Source organism: Tinamus guttatus, unplaced genomic scaffold (genome assembly GCF_059628265.1).
Source record: "Tinamus guttatus ecotype Peru unplaced genomic scaffold, ASM5962826v1 Tinamus_guttatus_pri_ptg000217l, whole genome shotgun sequence".
NCBI classification, from domain to species: Eukaryota; Metazoa; Chordata; class Aves; order Tinamiformes; family Tinamidae; genus Tinamus; species Tinamus guttatus.
Window position 1 is genome coordinate 384,624 of NW_028288751.1, and position 16,782 is coordinate 401,405.

The 16,782-nt window shown below is 40.2% G+C and overlaps 1 protein-coding gene across 1 annotated transcript; it reads left to right on the forward strand.

Annotated features, from left to right (window-relative positions):
* Nucleotides 1-6,868: 6,868 nt before the first annotated feature.
* LOC104565367 (A-kinase anchor protein 17B-like) lies at nt 6,869-12,726 on the forward strand. Its single transcript, XM_088524935.1, has 4 exons — nt 6,869-6,951; nt 7,826-8,063; nt 9,286-10,807; nt 11,481-12,726. Exons 2-4 carry the CDS (start codon nt 7,974-7,976, stop codon nt 11,615-11,617), a joined length of 1,749 nt encoding a protein of 582 aa, XP_088381061.1. The 5' UTR covers nt 6,869-6,951; nt 7,826-7,973; the 3' UTR covers nt 11,618-12,726.
* The last annotated feature ends 4,056 nt before the right edge of the window (nt 12,727-16,782 follow it).

The following is a 16,782-nucleotide window of genomic DNA, read 5'->3' on the forward strand; positions in this document are numbered from 1 at the left end:
ACAACGTGATCTGTGGACAGGATGGTGGTTGCTGGGAGATTGTCTCTTCCATTTTTTTTCCTCCCATGTGAAATAAAACCTGTCATTTAAAAAAGCATTTAAGGGATGTCACCAGCAAGATCTGAGATTGCTAAAAATTGATACTTTGAATTGAGCCTTCTTTTTGCCATTTCTGCCAGCCAAATCAAATTCATACTGTTTATTTACTATTTAGTACCTAACAAGTGCAATGCTGCTATCAGTGCAAAACATTGGGAAAACAGTGCGAAAAAACACTGAATCCTCAAAGGGAACTGACTTTTTTTTTTTCTCTTTCATTATTCAAATAAAAGTTCTTGCTATAATTGGAGGCAGATTTCCAATTAACAGTAGTTGAATCCCTTATAAGAACTATCCTGAAAATAGTTTTTCTGTACTAGAAGATTCTTTAAACTTTACCTTGCATATTCATAAAGGACAATGTACATCAGTTATCTTAAAAGTAGCTACTAATTAACTTTTATCATTCCTAGTTGATATAATTGTGAATTACTATATAAGCATAGTTTAATTATTCATCAACATACAGCTTTGCAGGGCAAGGTTTTTTTAGTTTATTTTTTTAACTCTATGAATAGTTTGGCCATTATCAGTGTGTTGTTTCAGGATAATGTAGGTGTGGCTAAAATCAGGATCAAGTCTGACACTGAAATTTGGCAAGACTAATAACTAATGTTATTAGTCACGGTGGTGTTGGAATTTCTCACTGTCCTCTAAGTTAAATTGCCTTCTGTTTTGCATTGTTTTCTTGGGCACTTCATTACCTAGCAAAAGTATGTCCAAAATCTCCCAGGAAACTCCTCAGATCAGGGAGGATGAACCATGAGCAATGGAGCCTTGTGCTCGCTCCCACTCCCATGACTTAGTTACCAGCCTGTTTTTCCACACTAACAGTGACTTGCAGCTGCATCTGGCTTTGCTACTTGTAAGGCAGACTTGCAAAAAAGGAAGTAATCAAGAATCTTCTACAATCTATGTCTACAAAAAACAAACAACAACAACAAAAAACTCCACTTATGTCAGAATTAAGAGCACTGCTACATATTCTATGTACAGCTCAGAAATGACACTGTTACAGAACAGAATCCTACCAAGTTGGATGGTGCATTATGGACTTTCTGTACAATTATTACATTGTCTTTAGTTGATAAATTATGGTCTGGCAAACTAACCCTCCTTACAACCATAGCTTTTTAAACATAGCTTCTAAGCAAACTCACCTATATACAAAGCAAACTCACTCATATATGTGTAAACATGTAAAAACACATCCTCCCCTCCCTTTTATGTATTCCCTTAAACAAAGTTCAACAAGTTTTCGGTGCAGCCAAACGGTGGGTGGCAGTATTCAACACACCCTTGATTCTGGCTAAACAGCACTTAAGCAGGTAAGTGCTTCTCAATGGTAACTGATACAGTCAGTATCTGCGGAGAAAAGTTTGAACAGTTCACAAATTAGCGTAATGAGTCAACTTGTAATGACAGCCATCTGCAAGAAACAGAGTTTCATCTTGCATATTTATGAACCAAAACTGTACAAGTGGGTTTTACTATCACTGGGAACAGGTCTCAAAATCAAATATATTTTTCCTACAGACTGTACAATTTTAAAGGAGAGAGATATATTGTCCCATGATGGAAAATTATTAATTCTTTATTTACCTGAGCAACGCTTCAACCATAACTCTTGGAAAGTCATTACCAAAACACAAGCAGAACCTCAACCAACATCTCATCTTCATGTGATATACTTCCATGGCCAAAGTTTTCCCCAATCATTACTTTCCTCAGCCCATTCCTGAAGCTCCCACAGAAAGCATGCCTACATGCATGGGTTGCCAGGTTTTAAATTAAATGTTTGACACCTAGTAGGTTATGTTGCAATCGCTTTATGAACATGCTTGTGGATTAAAGATGATTCACATGTTGCTTCAGATCTACCTCAGCTAAATAAGAATAAACAGAATAAATCAAAGAGCAGTCTCTACACAGTCCTTTGCACTAGCTTACCTAAACTGATCAAAAAAGACACTGAAATGAACTGCATGACTTCTGCAGACAGGATTCCACCATTCCTAAGTTTCCAGTTTTAAGGATTTTTTGTAGAAAAGATCCAGGGTCCATACAATCTAGGCAGGTAACAGGCAGCTGGAATAGAGCCTGAAATAGCAGGTTGCAGAGAAAAGGACAAGAGGGAGATGGGTGATAATTATTGCCACTCAAGATCTCTTTATATCTTCTAAGTCATTGTGTTTTGAAAATAAAACATGACAGTATTGGCTCAAAATGGTATTTGCAGAACAACCCCTCTGTAAACATCCAATCTCCTTCTGAAAGAAAGGTGCTCAGTCTCCCACATTTTCTGTGGCAATGACTTCCCTCGTCTTATTATTCACTGTACAGAAGTATTTCCTTATATCAGTTTTGGATGTGGGGCATTTAGGTAATATCACATGGCCTTGTTCTCAACGTACAGAATGCTGCCAGGGCAGCTTCCTTAACACCAGTTTTCAGGATCTTTGCCAGAGGGGATAGGCACCTTTGGTACTGTTCACTCACAGCAACTCACCATACTGCCCTGGCAACATGCTCTGTTCTAGCAGGCAGGACGTTTCTGCACTCGCAAAAGATCCGTTTCCAGTAGTGTGCCCCCTGCAATATGGAATACAAAATACATTTACATACAATTTGCATAAATGCAGGAAAGCTATTTTATTTTCATGAAACCAGGAGGCATTTGAGCACGTCTGGTAGCAGATACACCAAGATATGACAATCTGGGGTTGAACATATTGTGCTTAAGAGAAAAGACAGTATTCTGTCACAAGCCTAGGAAAAATCACACTGAAAGGTTCAAAACCATGGGGATGACAACACGAAAATTGCAGATATCTGTGGCAAAGAGTTCAAGAATGCTAAATACAAAAGATAAAAAAAAAAACCTACCTGTGTATTTAGTATTTCATTATTACAAAATAATTGTCAAATAAACTAGAAAACCCCTTTACACTAGGAAAAAACAATTAACAGCACTTTATACTACATTAGTGTGTACCTTCTTATCTCTTATTTCTGAGCCCCACATTCAGGTCTTGTAAGAAATATCCTTGCTGGGCTACATTAAGCATTTCTTCATGTGCTGAAACATAAAAGCTCCTCAAGTTATCATATCTTTGCAAAAGCAGCAGGTACTCAATAAGTGAATAGAATCCTGCTGCTGCCAATTATTATCAAATTCCAATTTGTTTAGTTTCGGAGGGGCATACCTATAAAGGAAAAAACAAATGCATATCTTTGCAATTTAACCTTTTGTACTATCAAAACACAGCTTTATCTTTAAAGGAGCAAGTAAAATGCAAGCAAACATCAGTGTATAAAACAGACTCACAGAAAATCTCCCAAATGCAAGGGGACCCACAACCACAAAGGAAAGAGTGAGACCAAACGAAGGTCTGCAGGTAATGTTCTTTATTACACAAACTTGTGTAGCGAGATTACGCAGACATGCTTCTGGGCAAACAGTTTTAAGAAACAGGCTCCCACGCTAAATACACCCTTAATGAGTGTCCTCAGGTTGTAATTTGATACACAGCAACTAGACCTCTGAGAAATGAGTGCTCAGTGCACACCTCTGCCTGCACCCTAGTCTTGTGTGTGTCTTAAGGCAATCACAGCCACAGTTGTGCTATCAAATTAGAACAAATCCTGTATATATATATATATATATATATATAAAATAACAAATAAAAGACATTTTAGAGTTGTGTTTGGAAAAATTGCAGAGTCAAAAAGAAAAATTCAAAACTGAGCGTGTATTTAACAGCTGCACAAAACTGCATTTCCCTGGGGGCATTAAAGGGAGCACAGAAAGCGCCAGAAAGGGAGACAACACCTGGAACTTTTACCTGGAGGATGCCATGCCCTGGCGCACGGGCAGCTGCTGCACAGTGGGAATCATGCTTCTGCTCAAGTAATGCACGCGGACTAGAGCTAAACTAAATAGAGAAAAAAGGAGATATTAATTTCAACATGCACCACGCACACTGCTCACACCAGAGGCTTTTGGGGATGGGGACAGGCACCCTTTGTTGCAGGAGCCTCCTGCAGCTGGGCCCACGCAGCACCTCGGCGCGCGGCACTGCCGACTACCACGGGAACGACGCTTTGGGCTCCTTGTCTTTTTTACAGCTATAATAAACGTGCACCAGCAGCAGAGGCCCAGGTAGGGGCCCGGGCCCCGCTTCCTTCGCCTCCCTCTCCACGCAGGAGGCGCCTCCAGCTCGGGCCGGGCACAAGATGGCCCCCGCGGGCCGGGGCGGCGGGCGCGCGCGCGGCGGCCGGGGCCGCGCCGGGAGGTAGCGCTCCCCCGCCCCGCCGCTCCCGCCCCGCCGCCCCGCGCTCCGCCCCGGGGGGCGGTGGCGGGAAGGGGCGCCCGGAAGCGCGTGCGGCCGGCGGCGGCCGCGGGGTAAGGAGAGGCGGCGCGGCCTGCCCAGGGCCTGCCAGGGAGGCGGCGGAGCGGCCCGCGAGGGGAGCGCGGCGGCTGCGGGGCTCCCGCTCCGCCCGGCGCCACCGCGGCCTGGCCGCGGTCCGGCCTCCGCCCGGCGGCGGCGGCGGGGAGGCGGCCCGGGGCCGGGCCGGTGACGCCGGTACCGCCGGTACCGCCGCGCTGTGACCGCGCCGCGGTAGGGGCGGGGGAGGGGTGCGTGGGGTGTGTATGGATATGTGCACCCCCCACATGTATGTGCATATTTACACACACACATATGTGTGTATATACTGTATGTATATATACTATATATGCGTGTGTGCATATGTATATGCACACACAAAATGTATATGCGTATGAATAAGTATGCACATGCACACATACATGTATATATGTACTCCTAGCAGAGCTGCTTCATTCCTGGGCCTGCAACAAGGAGCTAGGGAGCCTGGGTGGGTTCAGGGCTACCGGAGGTAGCAGAACCATGAGAAAACTAGACCAGCACCTCTGGGCTCTTCTTACAAATTGCATTTTGCTTGGATAAGCTGTGATGCTTTATGTTAAATATTGTCAAGTTGTTGATGATCTTAGAGCCTTGTTTTAAAGCATGAACTTTGGTGACACGTTAGGGTGTTTGAGGATAATGAGTTAGATATGGGAAGGGCTGTATAGATACTTAGAAAAAATAGTTTCTTATTCAAATAAGTCACTGGTTTCTCTTTGTGCCTTCCCTTGGAGCTCTGGAAGGGGCTGCTGTAATGTTAGCAGCAATTTGGGGGTGGGAATGGCCCAGAGTGGAGCTAATTCCCCTCAGTGGAGGGCTGCAGTACAGGCATCACGAAGGAGCTGCTCATCGTAAGAAGCTTCTCATCAACTTGACTATTCTAAAATACCACCATGATTTAGGACCCTGAGGCATAAACATTGATTTGGTTTCATAGGGTTTCCTCACCAGAGCTGGGAACTGATTGCAAGTCTGTGGTGTCCTAGGTCTGTACCTTGGATGTAGGAGCATTTCTTTGTTTGCCTACCCCCTGTGTTTTCAATGCATAGTCTTTTAATGTTACACATGGTTTCTTCTTTTACATTCAAATAACACCTTATTTTGAAGTAAATAACAGCGTTGTGAGAACATCTAATCACAGAAGAAAGGCTGGCAGGTAACAAATGACAGCTGAGCCTTCAGTTATCATAGTCAGCAAACAGTAGTCCAAGGACAAATGTGCTTCTGCTGTTAAAAATGTGGCAGAGGGCTGTAAGGAAGGGGTCAGAATGTCAGGTTCATCGTGGTTTATCAGTTGGCACAGCTGAAACATCGAATTCATGTACAGTGTGTTGACGTGTCGGGGCTGGATCCAAATGGCCACGCTGCTGAGCACTCAGCAAATAACTGTTGCTTTGTACACAGGCACGTGATGTGAAATACGTTTCTGATACTTGAAAGGCTCGTGGCTGTGAAGAAGAGCAAGGAAGAGCAGTGGGAAAGGTACTGCCCTGCCAAATCGCTCTCCTTCCCTTATAGACAGGTCTGTGGAGAGAGCTTTGAGCTTACCTTTTAGATATTTTTTTGCAGTAATGGAATGCGGTTATAGCTGTGATGGTGCAAGGATGTAAGCAAAGAAAAAGATTGTGAGGACAGGGTGTTACCTACTGGTTTAACAGAAGGTGTGGTTGCAAAGAATAGGGTTTTGGGCACACCAGGCTTTCTTCAGGTCTCACTTTCATGTCTCTTCGCAAATTTCAACTGTGGTGTCCTAGTTGCTTTAACCTGCTACACCTCAAGTCTTGCTGTGATAATAGCAGGTGGCATTAGTAACTCTTTATCCCAAAGAACAATGGATAGAAATGATTCTTAAGAGTTTGATTTTTTTTTCTGTTTTTGCAATACTTTGGGTGTCTTAACAAGAAAGTATTTGCTTTGCTTATACGGAACAGTAAGCGAACTCTAGTTTTGGCAGAAGAACTGCATAAGTTCACCATCTAGGAACTCTCTGCCTCAAATACTGAACTCTGAGTCCCTAGCAGCGCCAGAAACAGGTTGCAGCCAAAGGTTTGGTGCCAGCTTGTGAGCCCCTGATGCCACAGCAGAGGGTGACGTTTGTGAGCGGGGTGTTTGAGCTTGATCGACAGCTCTTGGTGTGATCTTCAGAAGAAATGTTCTCGTGTGCCCGGGCACCAGGAGATGCCTGTGGGCGTAACAGTATGTGCTAGTCACCTGGGGTCCCCTTCGTTCCTAGGTTGTCTCTCTGTATAAATACGTGCCAAACTAGACTGGTAAATTTGATTGTTTCTTTTGTGACAGGAAACTTTTGAAAGAACCAGACGTTTAAGTGAAGGAATATAGAAGAAAGAAGCCTGGAAGGACTAAAGCTGCAAGAACAAGAGCTCGAACGAAAAAGGGGAAAGGAAAGAGAGGTGATTGAAAGGTGGGAATTTATTTTTAGTGTTCCATTTTCTTGAGTTTTATTGCACTATTTTATTGTCAGCAAAATTCAGGAGCTACTGTAAAATCCACATTGCTACTGTAAAAATCCAGGCTTTGAAGAAATGTGAATCAGAGAACCTGAAGTGTTACTGTGTATAGTTCCTAATCCATGCCTTACTGTAGGAAGAAAAGGAGCAGTGTGATAGTTTGGTAGCACAAGGGCACAAGATGAGGGGTTGTGAGGAAGAAGCTGGGATGGAGACACCCTGAGATCCCTTCCAGCCTGGCTTGTTCTATGAGCCTAGAGTGAAATCTGAGAGGTGTTTTTTCAAACTGCTACGAGGCTTGATTGCTTAAGATTCTGGAAGTAGGATTCCAGAATTCTATGTGTGGGATCAACAGCACAGATCCTGCTGTAACATGAAAAATTAATGTCATTATGCCCATATGCCTTAGGCTTCAACTGGAATTTGAAGGATAGTGGAGATAATCCTGTAATGTGTCTTAAATGGCATCCTCATGCAAATCTATATGGGATCAGTCTCTAGTTGTGTCCTTGGAGAAAAGCTAGTAATTGAATCTGCCTTCCTGAGATTGCTTGTAATGAAAACTCCAGAATATGAAGCATTTGAGGAAAGTAAAGAACTTTCTAAATGTGTGCATCAGTTGTATGTGTCAATTGTGTGCCACATTTGCTTGCTTCTTTTTTTTTTTTTTTTTTTTTTTCTCCTTTCTTTAACCTGTTATTCTAGAACCCCAAATTTCTGGTGACTGGTTGCTTACTATTAGCACTGCGAAGTCCTGCATCTGATCCCACAAGGTTCAAAATATAAAATAAGTGTCATCTAAATTGTCCCATATTGATAATTACCTAGAAAAAGACGTGGTGATGAAAAAAAGGTTCAAGAGAGAAAAGAGAAAGCTAAGCTCCAGAGGAGAGAAGAGAGACAGATAGAACGAGATGAAAAACACCCCCAAGAGCAGCAGAAGGTACCAGCTGAAGAACAGCAGTGGCCAGAGAATATGCCTGAATGGGAAGAAAGGAAATCCCTGCTAGCTCAGAGAAGAGTGGAGTCTGTCAGACTGCTTACAGTGCTGTTAAACCGAGTGAAAGTAAGAATATTTTTAAAAATATTTTTAAGTTTGAAGGATATTTATTAAAGCTTGAATAATTCACTAGATTTTGGTGGCTTGATGCTAATAAAAAAAATGCCTTGGGGTTGACTAGGAAGACCTGAGGTTTAAATCTTGAGGCAGCTTGACCTGAGAGGAAAAGTCTGGGATATTGCCCAGAAAATTCCATCTTTGATACATGTTGGAGAGCTTGGCATTGCTGAGGAGGAATAAGGATGGAAGTGTCAACTCTTAGTCTTGATTTTTCATTGCAGAGGGGAATTTGGGGGAAGGAAGGCAGAAGAAGAGTATCTCTGCTGCTTTGGTATCAGGTCTGCAAGTAACAGAATTAAATTGATAGGAATTATGCCATTTTCTTTTCTAGTAGTCTCTCTTTTGTGGCCAAAACGAAGCTGCCTGTTTTATCTCAGTTTCATTCAGCTAATGATTTGAGAAAGTTAGCAAAAGAGTGATTAAAAATGTGAGTGTTCTGCACACAGATTCATGACTGGAGACTTCTTTCAGTCCCTTGGGCTCAAAAAATGTTTTAAATGAAAGCTCAGGGATGCTAACATGACTTTGTTTTTACTATTTGCTAATGCCAAACTTGTTAGCAGCTTTTAACAAGTGTTTTTCCCCAAACCTTAATGTTTACAATTTTTAAAAAGCTGCAGTTCTTTAAGAGTTGAAGCTTGAGGCTATCGCTGTCATTCTGCATGAATTTTAGGGCTCCATAACATCTGATGTTTGGCTTACCGTGAAAGTGATGTGCTTATTTTCTTGGTTTCATCACTTGGAAAGCTTTTAGACTGGTTACACTGGAGCCATTAAAATAGTGTATAATAAAGCAGTTTAATTTTTCTTAATAAAATATTCGAGCTATAATAGTGCAGTAATTTTATTATTGCGTGCAACACATTGTAGTGCAATAACCAAATAAAGAATAAATGCTTCCTTATGCAATTGCAGTGAGATAGATGAATTGGTTGAAAGGATTACTATCTTAGTTAAGAATGCAGCCTTTTGAGATGACATCTTTAGTTCTGACATAGGAATAGTAAGATTGTATGATCAGGCTCTGAATTAAACCAAATTTATCCCTCAGTTATACCAGTAGTTTTTATGACTGTGGAGCTGCGTATTTGTGAGGTTGCAGTTTTAGCTCGTTTTAGTTCTGTTCTCAGTAAATGTACATAATCATTTTCCTGATTTTTATTTAAAGGATTTTGCACAGTTGGCAAGTCAAAAAGTGGATCCTTCGTTGGGCCTAAGGAAGGACGATTCTTTTCCTGAAACAACATTAAAAGACATACATCAGGAAGAGATAAACTCCCATTGCCATACGCACAAAGATTTGAAACATAAGGAAGAGTTTACATGTCAGTTAACCCAAAAAGGTAGCACCTTATGTAGTGAGGAAGGAGATGTGACTAACTTGTGTGCATCCACCTGTCATATAGTCAGGACAGTTTTAAATGATCCCAGTAGAGCCCTGAGTTGTGACAGCTTGACGGGCAGAGATGCGTGCAACTCCTTTGGCTGTGGATCTTTACTGATTACAGTTACTCAAGACTGCAAGGTCATCGAGCCTCTCGAGAGAAGGGACTGCCCAACACTGAATGTAGTTCGCACGCAGACAGTGTCTGATGAAGACGGCTGCAAAAAGCAAAAGGTCTATGAGACTGATGAATTTATCCATTATTTATTAAACTACTATCAGACACCGAGCTATGCACGTGTTTGCTTAGAGCCAAAAAGCACCGTGAGCAGGTCCTGGTGGAAGAGAGTGGTGTCTGATGATGATAGTGGTTTTCAGATCAGCTTGAGTAACAAACATGATCAGCACTTCAGAGAAGTGAGTCTTGTGCAAAACCTCAGCAAGAGAAATTGTAGTAGAGATGACAATTATAGACTGGTGATCGAGGTTGGGGAATTTGAAACTACAGACACAGTGTTGAAAAGCAAGACCTGTGCGAGTAGGCTTGCAAAAAAACTGCAAGCACAGAGGAATGACTCACTGGCTGTTGATAACTTACCACGTGCTGGACTGAATCGCTTTTTGGACGGCACCACTGCTAGTCATGATAAGGAATTCCATCTAGAAGACAGTAGAGGTGAAGCTACTGTACCATACAAAATGTGTAGATCTGCTTTCCAATTAAAGAACTTGTTGGAAGAGATCAGTGACTCAGAGTACTTTGGTGAGACACATAGTGGCTCAATGAAGAGGACAGAGAGAAAGTGTGAAGAAATTCACAGCAATTGTGATAAAGGGTGCTTGCTCCCAGGAGAGGGAGAGAGAAAAATACTGGTTTATGTTAAAAATGTAGCCCTGGAAGGTCGAGAAAAGGAATGCAGCAAATGTAGCTTCTGTTCTAATTCTGCCTGTGAGGGATTGTCAAGGCAGTGTGAACACAAGTTTAAAAAGTCATGCAAGCGGTCTAGTAGTAAATTAAGACTTGAAGGACAGAGAAGTGAGAGACAATCCAGGGAAGAGGAGAGGAATGCTCACAAAAAGAAGAAAAAGAGAAAAAAGCTTTCTTCTAATCTTTTATCTGATGAATATGGCTTTTCAGAGACAGACAGTTGCATACAGCTGGAGTCACTCAGAAAGATACAAAAAACATGTAACAAAATGTTGCACAAGAAAATGAAATTGAAAGCGCTTCACCCGGTGACAGCGGCTCCAGAAGATGTTCCTCCTGGCGATGCCTCACCTCTCCAGGGGAGCCTCCGGAGGGCAGGTGAGAAGGAGGAATATCGGAGCCGAGGCTACTGACTTGGATAGGCCTGGGTTCTGGCAGGTGAGGTTGGTTGCCACAGTTCCTCTGTCAGTGATGCGTGATAAGGTTTGTAAAAACTTTCAAAACATGTAAACGTGGTGCAAAAAAAAAAGTGTGACTGCTCTACAGAACCTTTAATTGTCACTTTAGCAAGAAATACTGAGCAGCTACTGTTGAAAAGTTGTATTTTTCCAGTCAGTCAGATAGCAAAGCCCCTTTCCTATGCATTGAAGGATAGAGATGGTTATTCCGTTAATAACTTGTATGGAAACAATTCAGAATGTTTCAAATGGGCAAAATACATGCCTGAGTTATGATGCTCAAAATAATATGCTGAGTTAACCTATTGGTTGGGAGTTAGGCAACTTTGGAAAAGATGAGTAGATGACAACTCAGTATGTGGCACTTTTGGGAGGGAAGTAGCACAGTCTGAAATGAGTGAGTTTTTATCTATGCGATCCCTACAGGATCACTATGTTTCTGGATGTTGTTCCTCACAGTCCTGTGTCAATTTATACACTTTCAATGCAGGGGCAGCTACCTGCCTTTTTGATTATTTTTCTTTCTCTTTTTTACTTTCCTTCTTCCTGACCATCTCTTATGAAATAACTGTTACATATAATTTTACATATAGGAGATGAGAGGAAGTTAATACTGAGAAGAGAGATGGATGCTGATGTCAGAGGATGCCCTCTTTATCCTCTTGAAATAATTCAGACCAACCCCCGCTCAGATACATTGTGTGGAGCAGAACCTGGAAGAGGATGCTGAGCAGCTGCTGTGTAATAGCTCTTAAGCCTACTCACAGAAGTGGGAGAAAGTAAGTCCTTTAGTCATTAAAAGTTATCTGAAATATTGGATTTCTTGTTTTGTGTGTAGATAATTTCTTCTGTATGGAGGAGTAGAATAATCTTACTGGTGTAGTGAGCCAAAAAATGAGAATTTTTATCTGACTACTGGACAACAAAGGACCAAAATGTTTCCCAGAGACAGACAAACTTTTGTGGACCAGTTGCTAAGAATTCAAAAAGTAGCAGTTTGATATCTTGGAGTTGTACCCAGATTAAATCTAGGGTGCCATGTAAATATAGGAGCTACAGTTTTTGGCAGTGCTGAGTCATTTGGGAAAAAAAAAAAAAACCCAAAAACATAGAGCTAGCATACAAAGTGCCTCCTCAAGCAGATTGTTAAAATAGCGGGACTGTAAGATGTGGGGGACATTTATACGCACTCATTGGGGAATAATGGTTTTCCAAATACGAAAAAAAAATCTACTTTAAAACCTGCACTGGAAGTAGGTTTATTTTCTAATTGCAATTCTCGAAATATTTCTAAAAATTTGCTGGTCGTTGGGAGGGTTGATTTCACTAAACACGTGCTGGATTAGCTGGACAGAGAAAAGGGAATGCTTGTCAGCACGTTGACAGCCCACCCGTATATACAGGCTGAAAGTTTGTTTGCAGGTTTTCAAAAATGTGCCCCTTTTAAGGCATATGCAGTGAGACAGCTATTAAGTATGAGTTAGCCAACAAATAATTTCCAGAGGCAATGTCAAATGTAGTTAAATTTCTGCTGCATGGAAGTAAAAATGTGAAAATGCAGTCTAGGAGCTTGAGTTATATCCATATTTATTCATCTGGCTATATTTAGAGGACAGCGACAATTGCTTTTGGACAAAGTCCCTTAGGAAAATACAGACTGACCAGTTCTAAGTTGAATACACTGATTATTTCAGCTTTCATTTTAGTATGCTTTATTTATTACATGTCAATATACTAAATTAATGTGATGATGTTGCCTTCATTATACAGTATCTTACCCATGTTTGTAACTTCTGCTCTAATAAATAGTAATAAAGAAGTTTGTAGTTGTTCACGGTAGATTGGTTTTACCCTACTGTGCTTGATATTAGTGATTCCTAGAGGCTTCTCTGTCAGGCTTTATCTGTCCTCTCTGTTCACATGTCCAGATATTGAGTGCCTTTTCAGGATCATGAATGACAAGTGGTTGCTACTTAGACAAAGTACTGTTAATCTATTCCTTTTATCTAAAAATATCTTATTTTCTTGACAAAATATTTTCTGAGTATTTTGGAGAACATCTATGCCCGTTCTTAGTCTGCTTTTTAGTATTTTATACTGTTGTAATGGAGATCAACTATTATATTTCTTGATCGTGTAAAATGTTTCAGTTGCACTGATATGACATACCAAGGGTGTTGTTTTTTCTCTATGCAATATTTACAGATTAAAAAAAAAAAAGACAAAACTTTCCCCTCTGATCTCTAAACAGTTCTGTGTGCAGAAATAAGCAATTCCCACGAGACCGTGTCTCATTTGCAGGTGAGGAAATAGTTTTTTTGTTTTTGTTTTTGTTTTTAATCTAAAGGAACAGGAACTGAAGATTTATTTCAGTGTAAATTTCCTTTTTTTTTTTTAAACATGTTGTCACAATATTCAGTAACAAATAAATACACTAATTCTGTAATTGCTTCTTGCATTCACTTATATTGACCGCAATTAATAAAGTAAATCCTCTATCTCCACGTCCTCATCCAGTGTAAAACGTTGTGTTAGTGAGTAAAACATGCACAGTTTAAAATGTGAGATATGACATTATTTAGAACTTATTTTTGAGTATTTTAATATTATTTTCTCAGTTTTCTTACCTGTGCTCTTAACTTCGGCTCCGTCCTTCCATTAGCTGAACTGTTTGGTATAATTTTGTTTATTATACTGAAAGCATGTCTTTAAAGATGTGCCTAACAAGATTGCCTTAACACTCTTTAAATATATAGCTTTTTAGATTAAACTTCTTTAGTGTTCAGGAATAAACATCACTTATCAACTATGAAATGTAAAGAATGAGGTTATATCTAATTTAAACATTTAAAATGTGAAAAAATGCATGACAGGCAGCAAATAGCTTAGTAGCAGAAATGTATAATATTCTTTCCATATTTCCCCGTCTTTCCTTATTTTCACTGTGCTTATGTTGTTGTACTCGGGTGATGATCCGAGAGTTTGCCATTTTGCTATGTACAGAACTAATGCAAATGCTGAACGGAGGTAGTAGGAACATAAGTCCTCTCAGGAGAGCTGCCTGGACTAAGCTTTTTTTAGCTGAAATACTTTGTTGGTTCATTGTCCAGAATGCCAAGGTCAAAATCCTGAGTTAACATCCCCAAAGGTGTTTGACAAGCAGAAATGCACAATGCCCATTATTATATTGGTCCAGCTGCTTGAAATACAAGAATCCTGCAGTTATAACATAAAGCTCTTCCTTCTTAATCCGGTGATTCCAGACAATGCATAGAAATACCTCACCTTTTACCTCACCTTTAGTAAAACCCCTTACGTAACTCTTATCATAATCTTCTATTACTGAACTATTTTTTTTTACCTTTTATTACTGAACTATATTTTTCACATTTACAGCAGATAGAGCTAGTAAAAATGATTAACAACAGGTAGTGTACAGTTCTGAATTTTACAAGCAGTTCACAATGAGCCACAACTGTTTGGGAATGAGATTGTTTTCCTCCATGCTAGAGCTCCTCGAGGCTGCCTATGTAGCACACCCAGAGTCTCCACCCTGTTTTCATCTCGCTGTACTTGGTTAATGTGCAATCTATTAAACTACCTGGCACGGTGGTTCTGCTCGTCTCTGCAACTGATCGCTAGTAAAGAAAAGGATCACATTGCAATGGACAAAGAGCAAAAACCATGTTGGAGAAAACACACCTCTCCTATGCTTAAGAAAAAAAAAAGTGTGCCTGCCACTTCATGAAGTGGGTCACACCTTCCCCTTTCACAATAAATTTTATTTGCTCAAAAAAGTAGTGGTCTTATCCAAAGCGTAATACTGTTCCTCAGGAGGAATGCATGCTTAATGTTAAGCTTTGTCTTGTGTTACTTTACAGATTTTTCTGTGTAAGCTGCCATTTAACTTGTTTTAGTCTTTGTGAAGAATAACAATTTTCTTTTGGTCACCTACAGTTTAATACATAGAATAGTGTTCGGTTCCTCAGGCTGTTATGGACGAATTTAAGAGCCAAACTGTTGGTCCACTGAAGGGTAGAGAACAGCTTAGTCTCGTTCCTCTATGTCTCAGCCTTCCAAAGCTCCATGCTTTGCTCTGCAGTCTTAACAGTTACTTATGCCTAACTTTGTCCTTGCAACAGCAAATATATTTTGTAGAAACGGAGCAAGTTTTTTATTTAGTGTTCAGTTTAAAGGTAGTGTACTACAGAACCATGTTTGTGTTATGCAAAGCACAGATTGCGTTCAAGCTGCAGAAGTACAAGTAGGACAATTTGGAAAAAGAATGAAGTCTGGAAACACTGTGGGAGGACTAGCATCACATTTAGTTGCAATAAATAGTAACAAACACCGTAAGTATGCAAGACTAATTTTATTTTCTGTTTTAAACAAATAAAAGCACATTTCTGATTTGAGGTAAAATCATTAGAAGTAGTTTGCAAAGAGTATAAACGTGTCTAAAAATAAAATAGCATCACAAAGGCCGTGACTAGTTTTACATTTGTCTCTAGACTTTCATTAGGTAGCTCATACAGTAACACTTTATGCAAACTCTGTGGCCCAAAAAACTGCAATCTTGATTTGAAGGCCCCGTGTGACCAAAAGACAAAATGCCATGAAACTGTTAGGACTGAGGAAAACTCATCAGTTCTCACCACAGATGGTCTCAGGCACTTTAACATATGGTGTTAACTTGTTTGTGAGAGCTGCTGTTATGGAATGCAGTCTACTTTTGAACAATTTTGCCTAGTTCACAGATTCTTCCCCAGTTAGGACTCAGTTCACCATTTTGGTCTTGTTGCCAAATTGAAGTGACTCAGCAGAAGAGCTGACTGAGAGAAACCAGATAAGGGGAACTGCAGCAAACAGGTGCCACAATGAATCACCTGGACAGGAAACACTTAGGAGAAATCAGCAAATCATTAGCTCTTGCCTTAAAATTCTGTTTAAGTTTAGCAGAAGTATTTTGTATGGTGAAGGAACACCTTTGCATTTTTCCTTGGTCAAAACTATCTACCCCTTTGGTATCTGGCTTGGTTACACAGTCAGATCAAACCTGGTTTTTAAGTACAGATGTGAGCTGAGAGAGCAAGTAAGAAGTAATTCAAAGATCAGCCCCTCCGGCTCTAACATTGCTGGTTGTGCATGAGATTTTGCTGTTTCTTTTTAACAGCAATATTCCAAAATAACAAAAGGCTTGACTCAGAAACAGCTTATGCCACGTCACTTTATTTTGTACACCTTACATTGATCATAAACATTCTTTTGCTAGTGAAAGCTGCATGTATGAGAGCACTAGATAATCATGCAATACCAGCAAGTCCTTTTATAGAACATACACTAGGCCTAAGAATCAATAGCAGATGATTTTCACTGTTTAATTTCATTTTGTTGAAATTCACAAAAGAGTTTTGCTAAGAGTAAACGTGAATGAAAAGTCATCCTGCTGAGTCACATTTCATGGTGTTCACATTTCATCTGTTCTGGGCAGAGGCCCAGTTAGTTACACTCAATGTCTAAACCTTTGTAACACTTTAGATGTGCTTTAAAAGTAAACAAAGAATGTTAATCCAGCTGCAAGACTGAATACATCAAGTATTCAACAGTCATTACTAATTTTGTAAGTCTCTGGGTGATTTAAGCTCTCAAAAATTACTAACTTTTTGAAAAGCAGTTAGTGTTTCATCTGTAAGCCTCTCAACTCCATAAAAAGACAAATTATCTAACATTACACTGAATTATACTGCACCACAAATGAGTCTGATGCCTCATGGGCAAAACAAACAAACAAACAAAAATAGTCCATTTTCTAAGGAAATCAGAATTAGAAAACAATGCCCAGATCCTGTGAAAGCTAATACTAAACCAAATTTAGTGAAATTTGGATTACATATG

What these genes read in the sequence shown, in the direction of transcription:
- LOC104565367 (XM_088524935.1), top strand. Translation starts at nt 7,974, where the DNA reads ATGCCTGAATGGGAAGAAAGGAAATCCCTGCTAGCTCAGAGAAGAGTG. An exon ending in TGCTGTTAAACCGAGTGAAA is followed by an intron (nt 8,064 to 9,285) that starts GTAAGAATATTT and finishes TTTTATTTAAAG; the next exon opens with GATTTTGCACAGTTGGCAAG. An exon ending in GGGGAGCCTCCGGAGGGCAG is followed by an intron (nt 10,808 to 11,480) that starts GTGAGAAGGAGG and finishes TTTTACATATAG; the next exon opens with GAGATGAGAGGAAGTTAATA.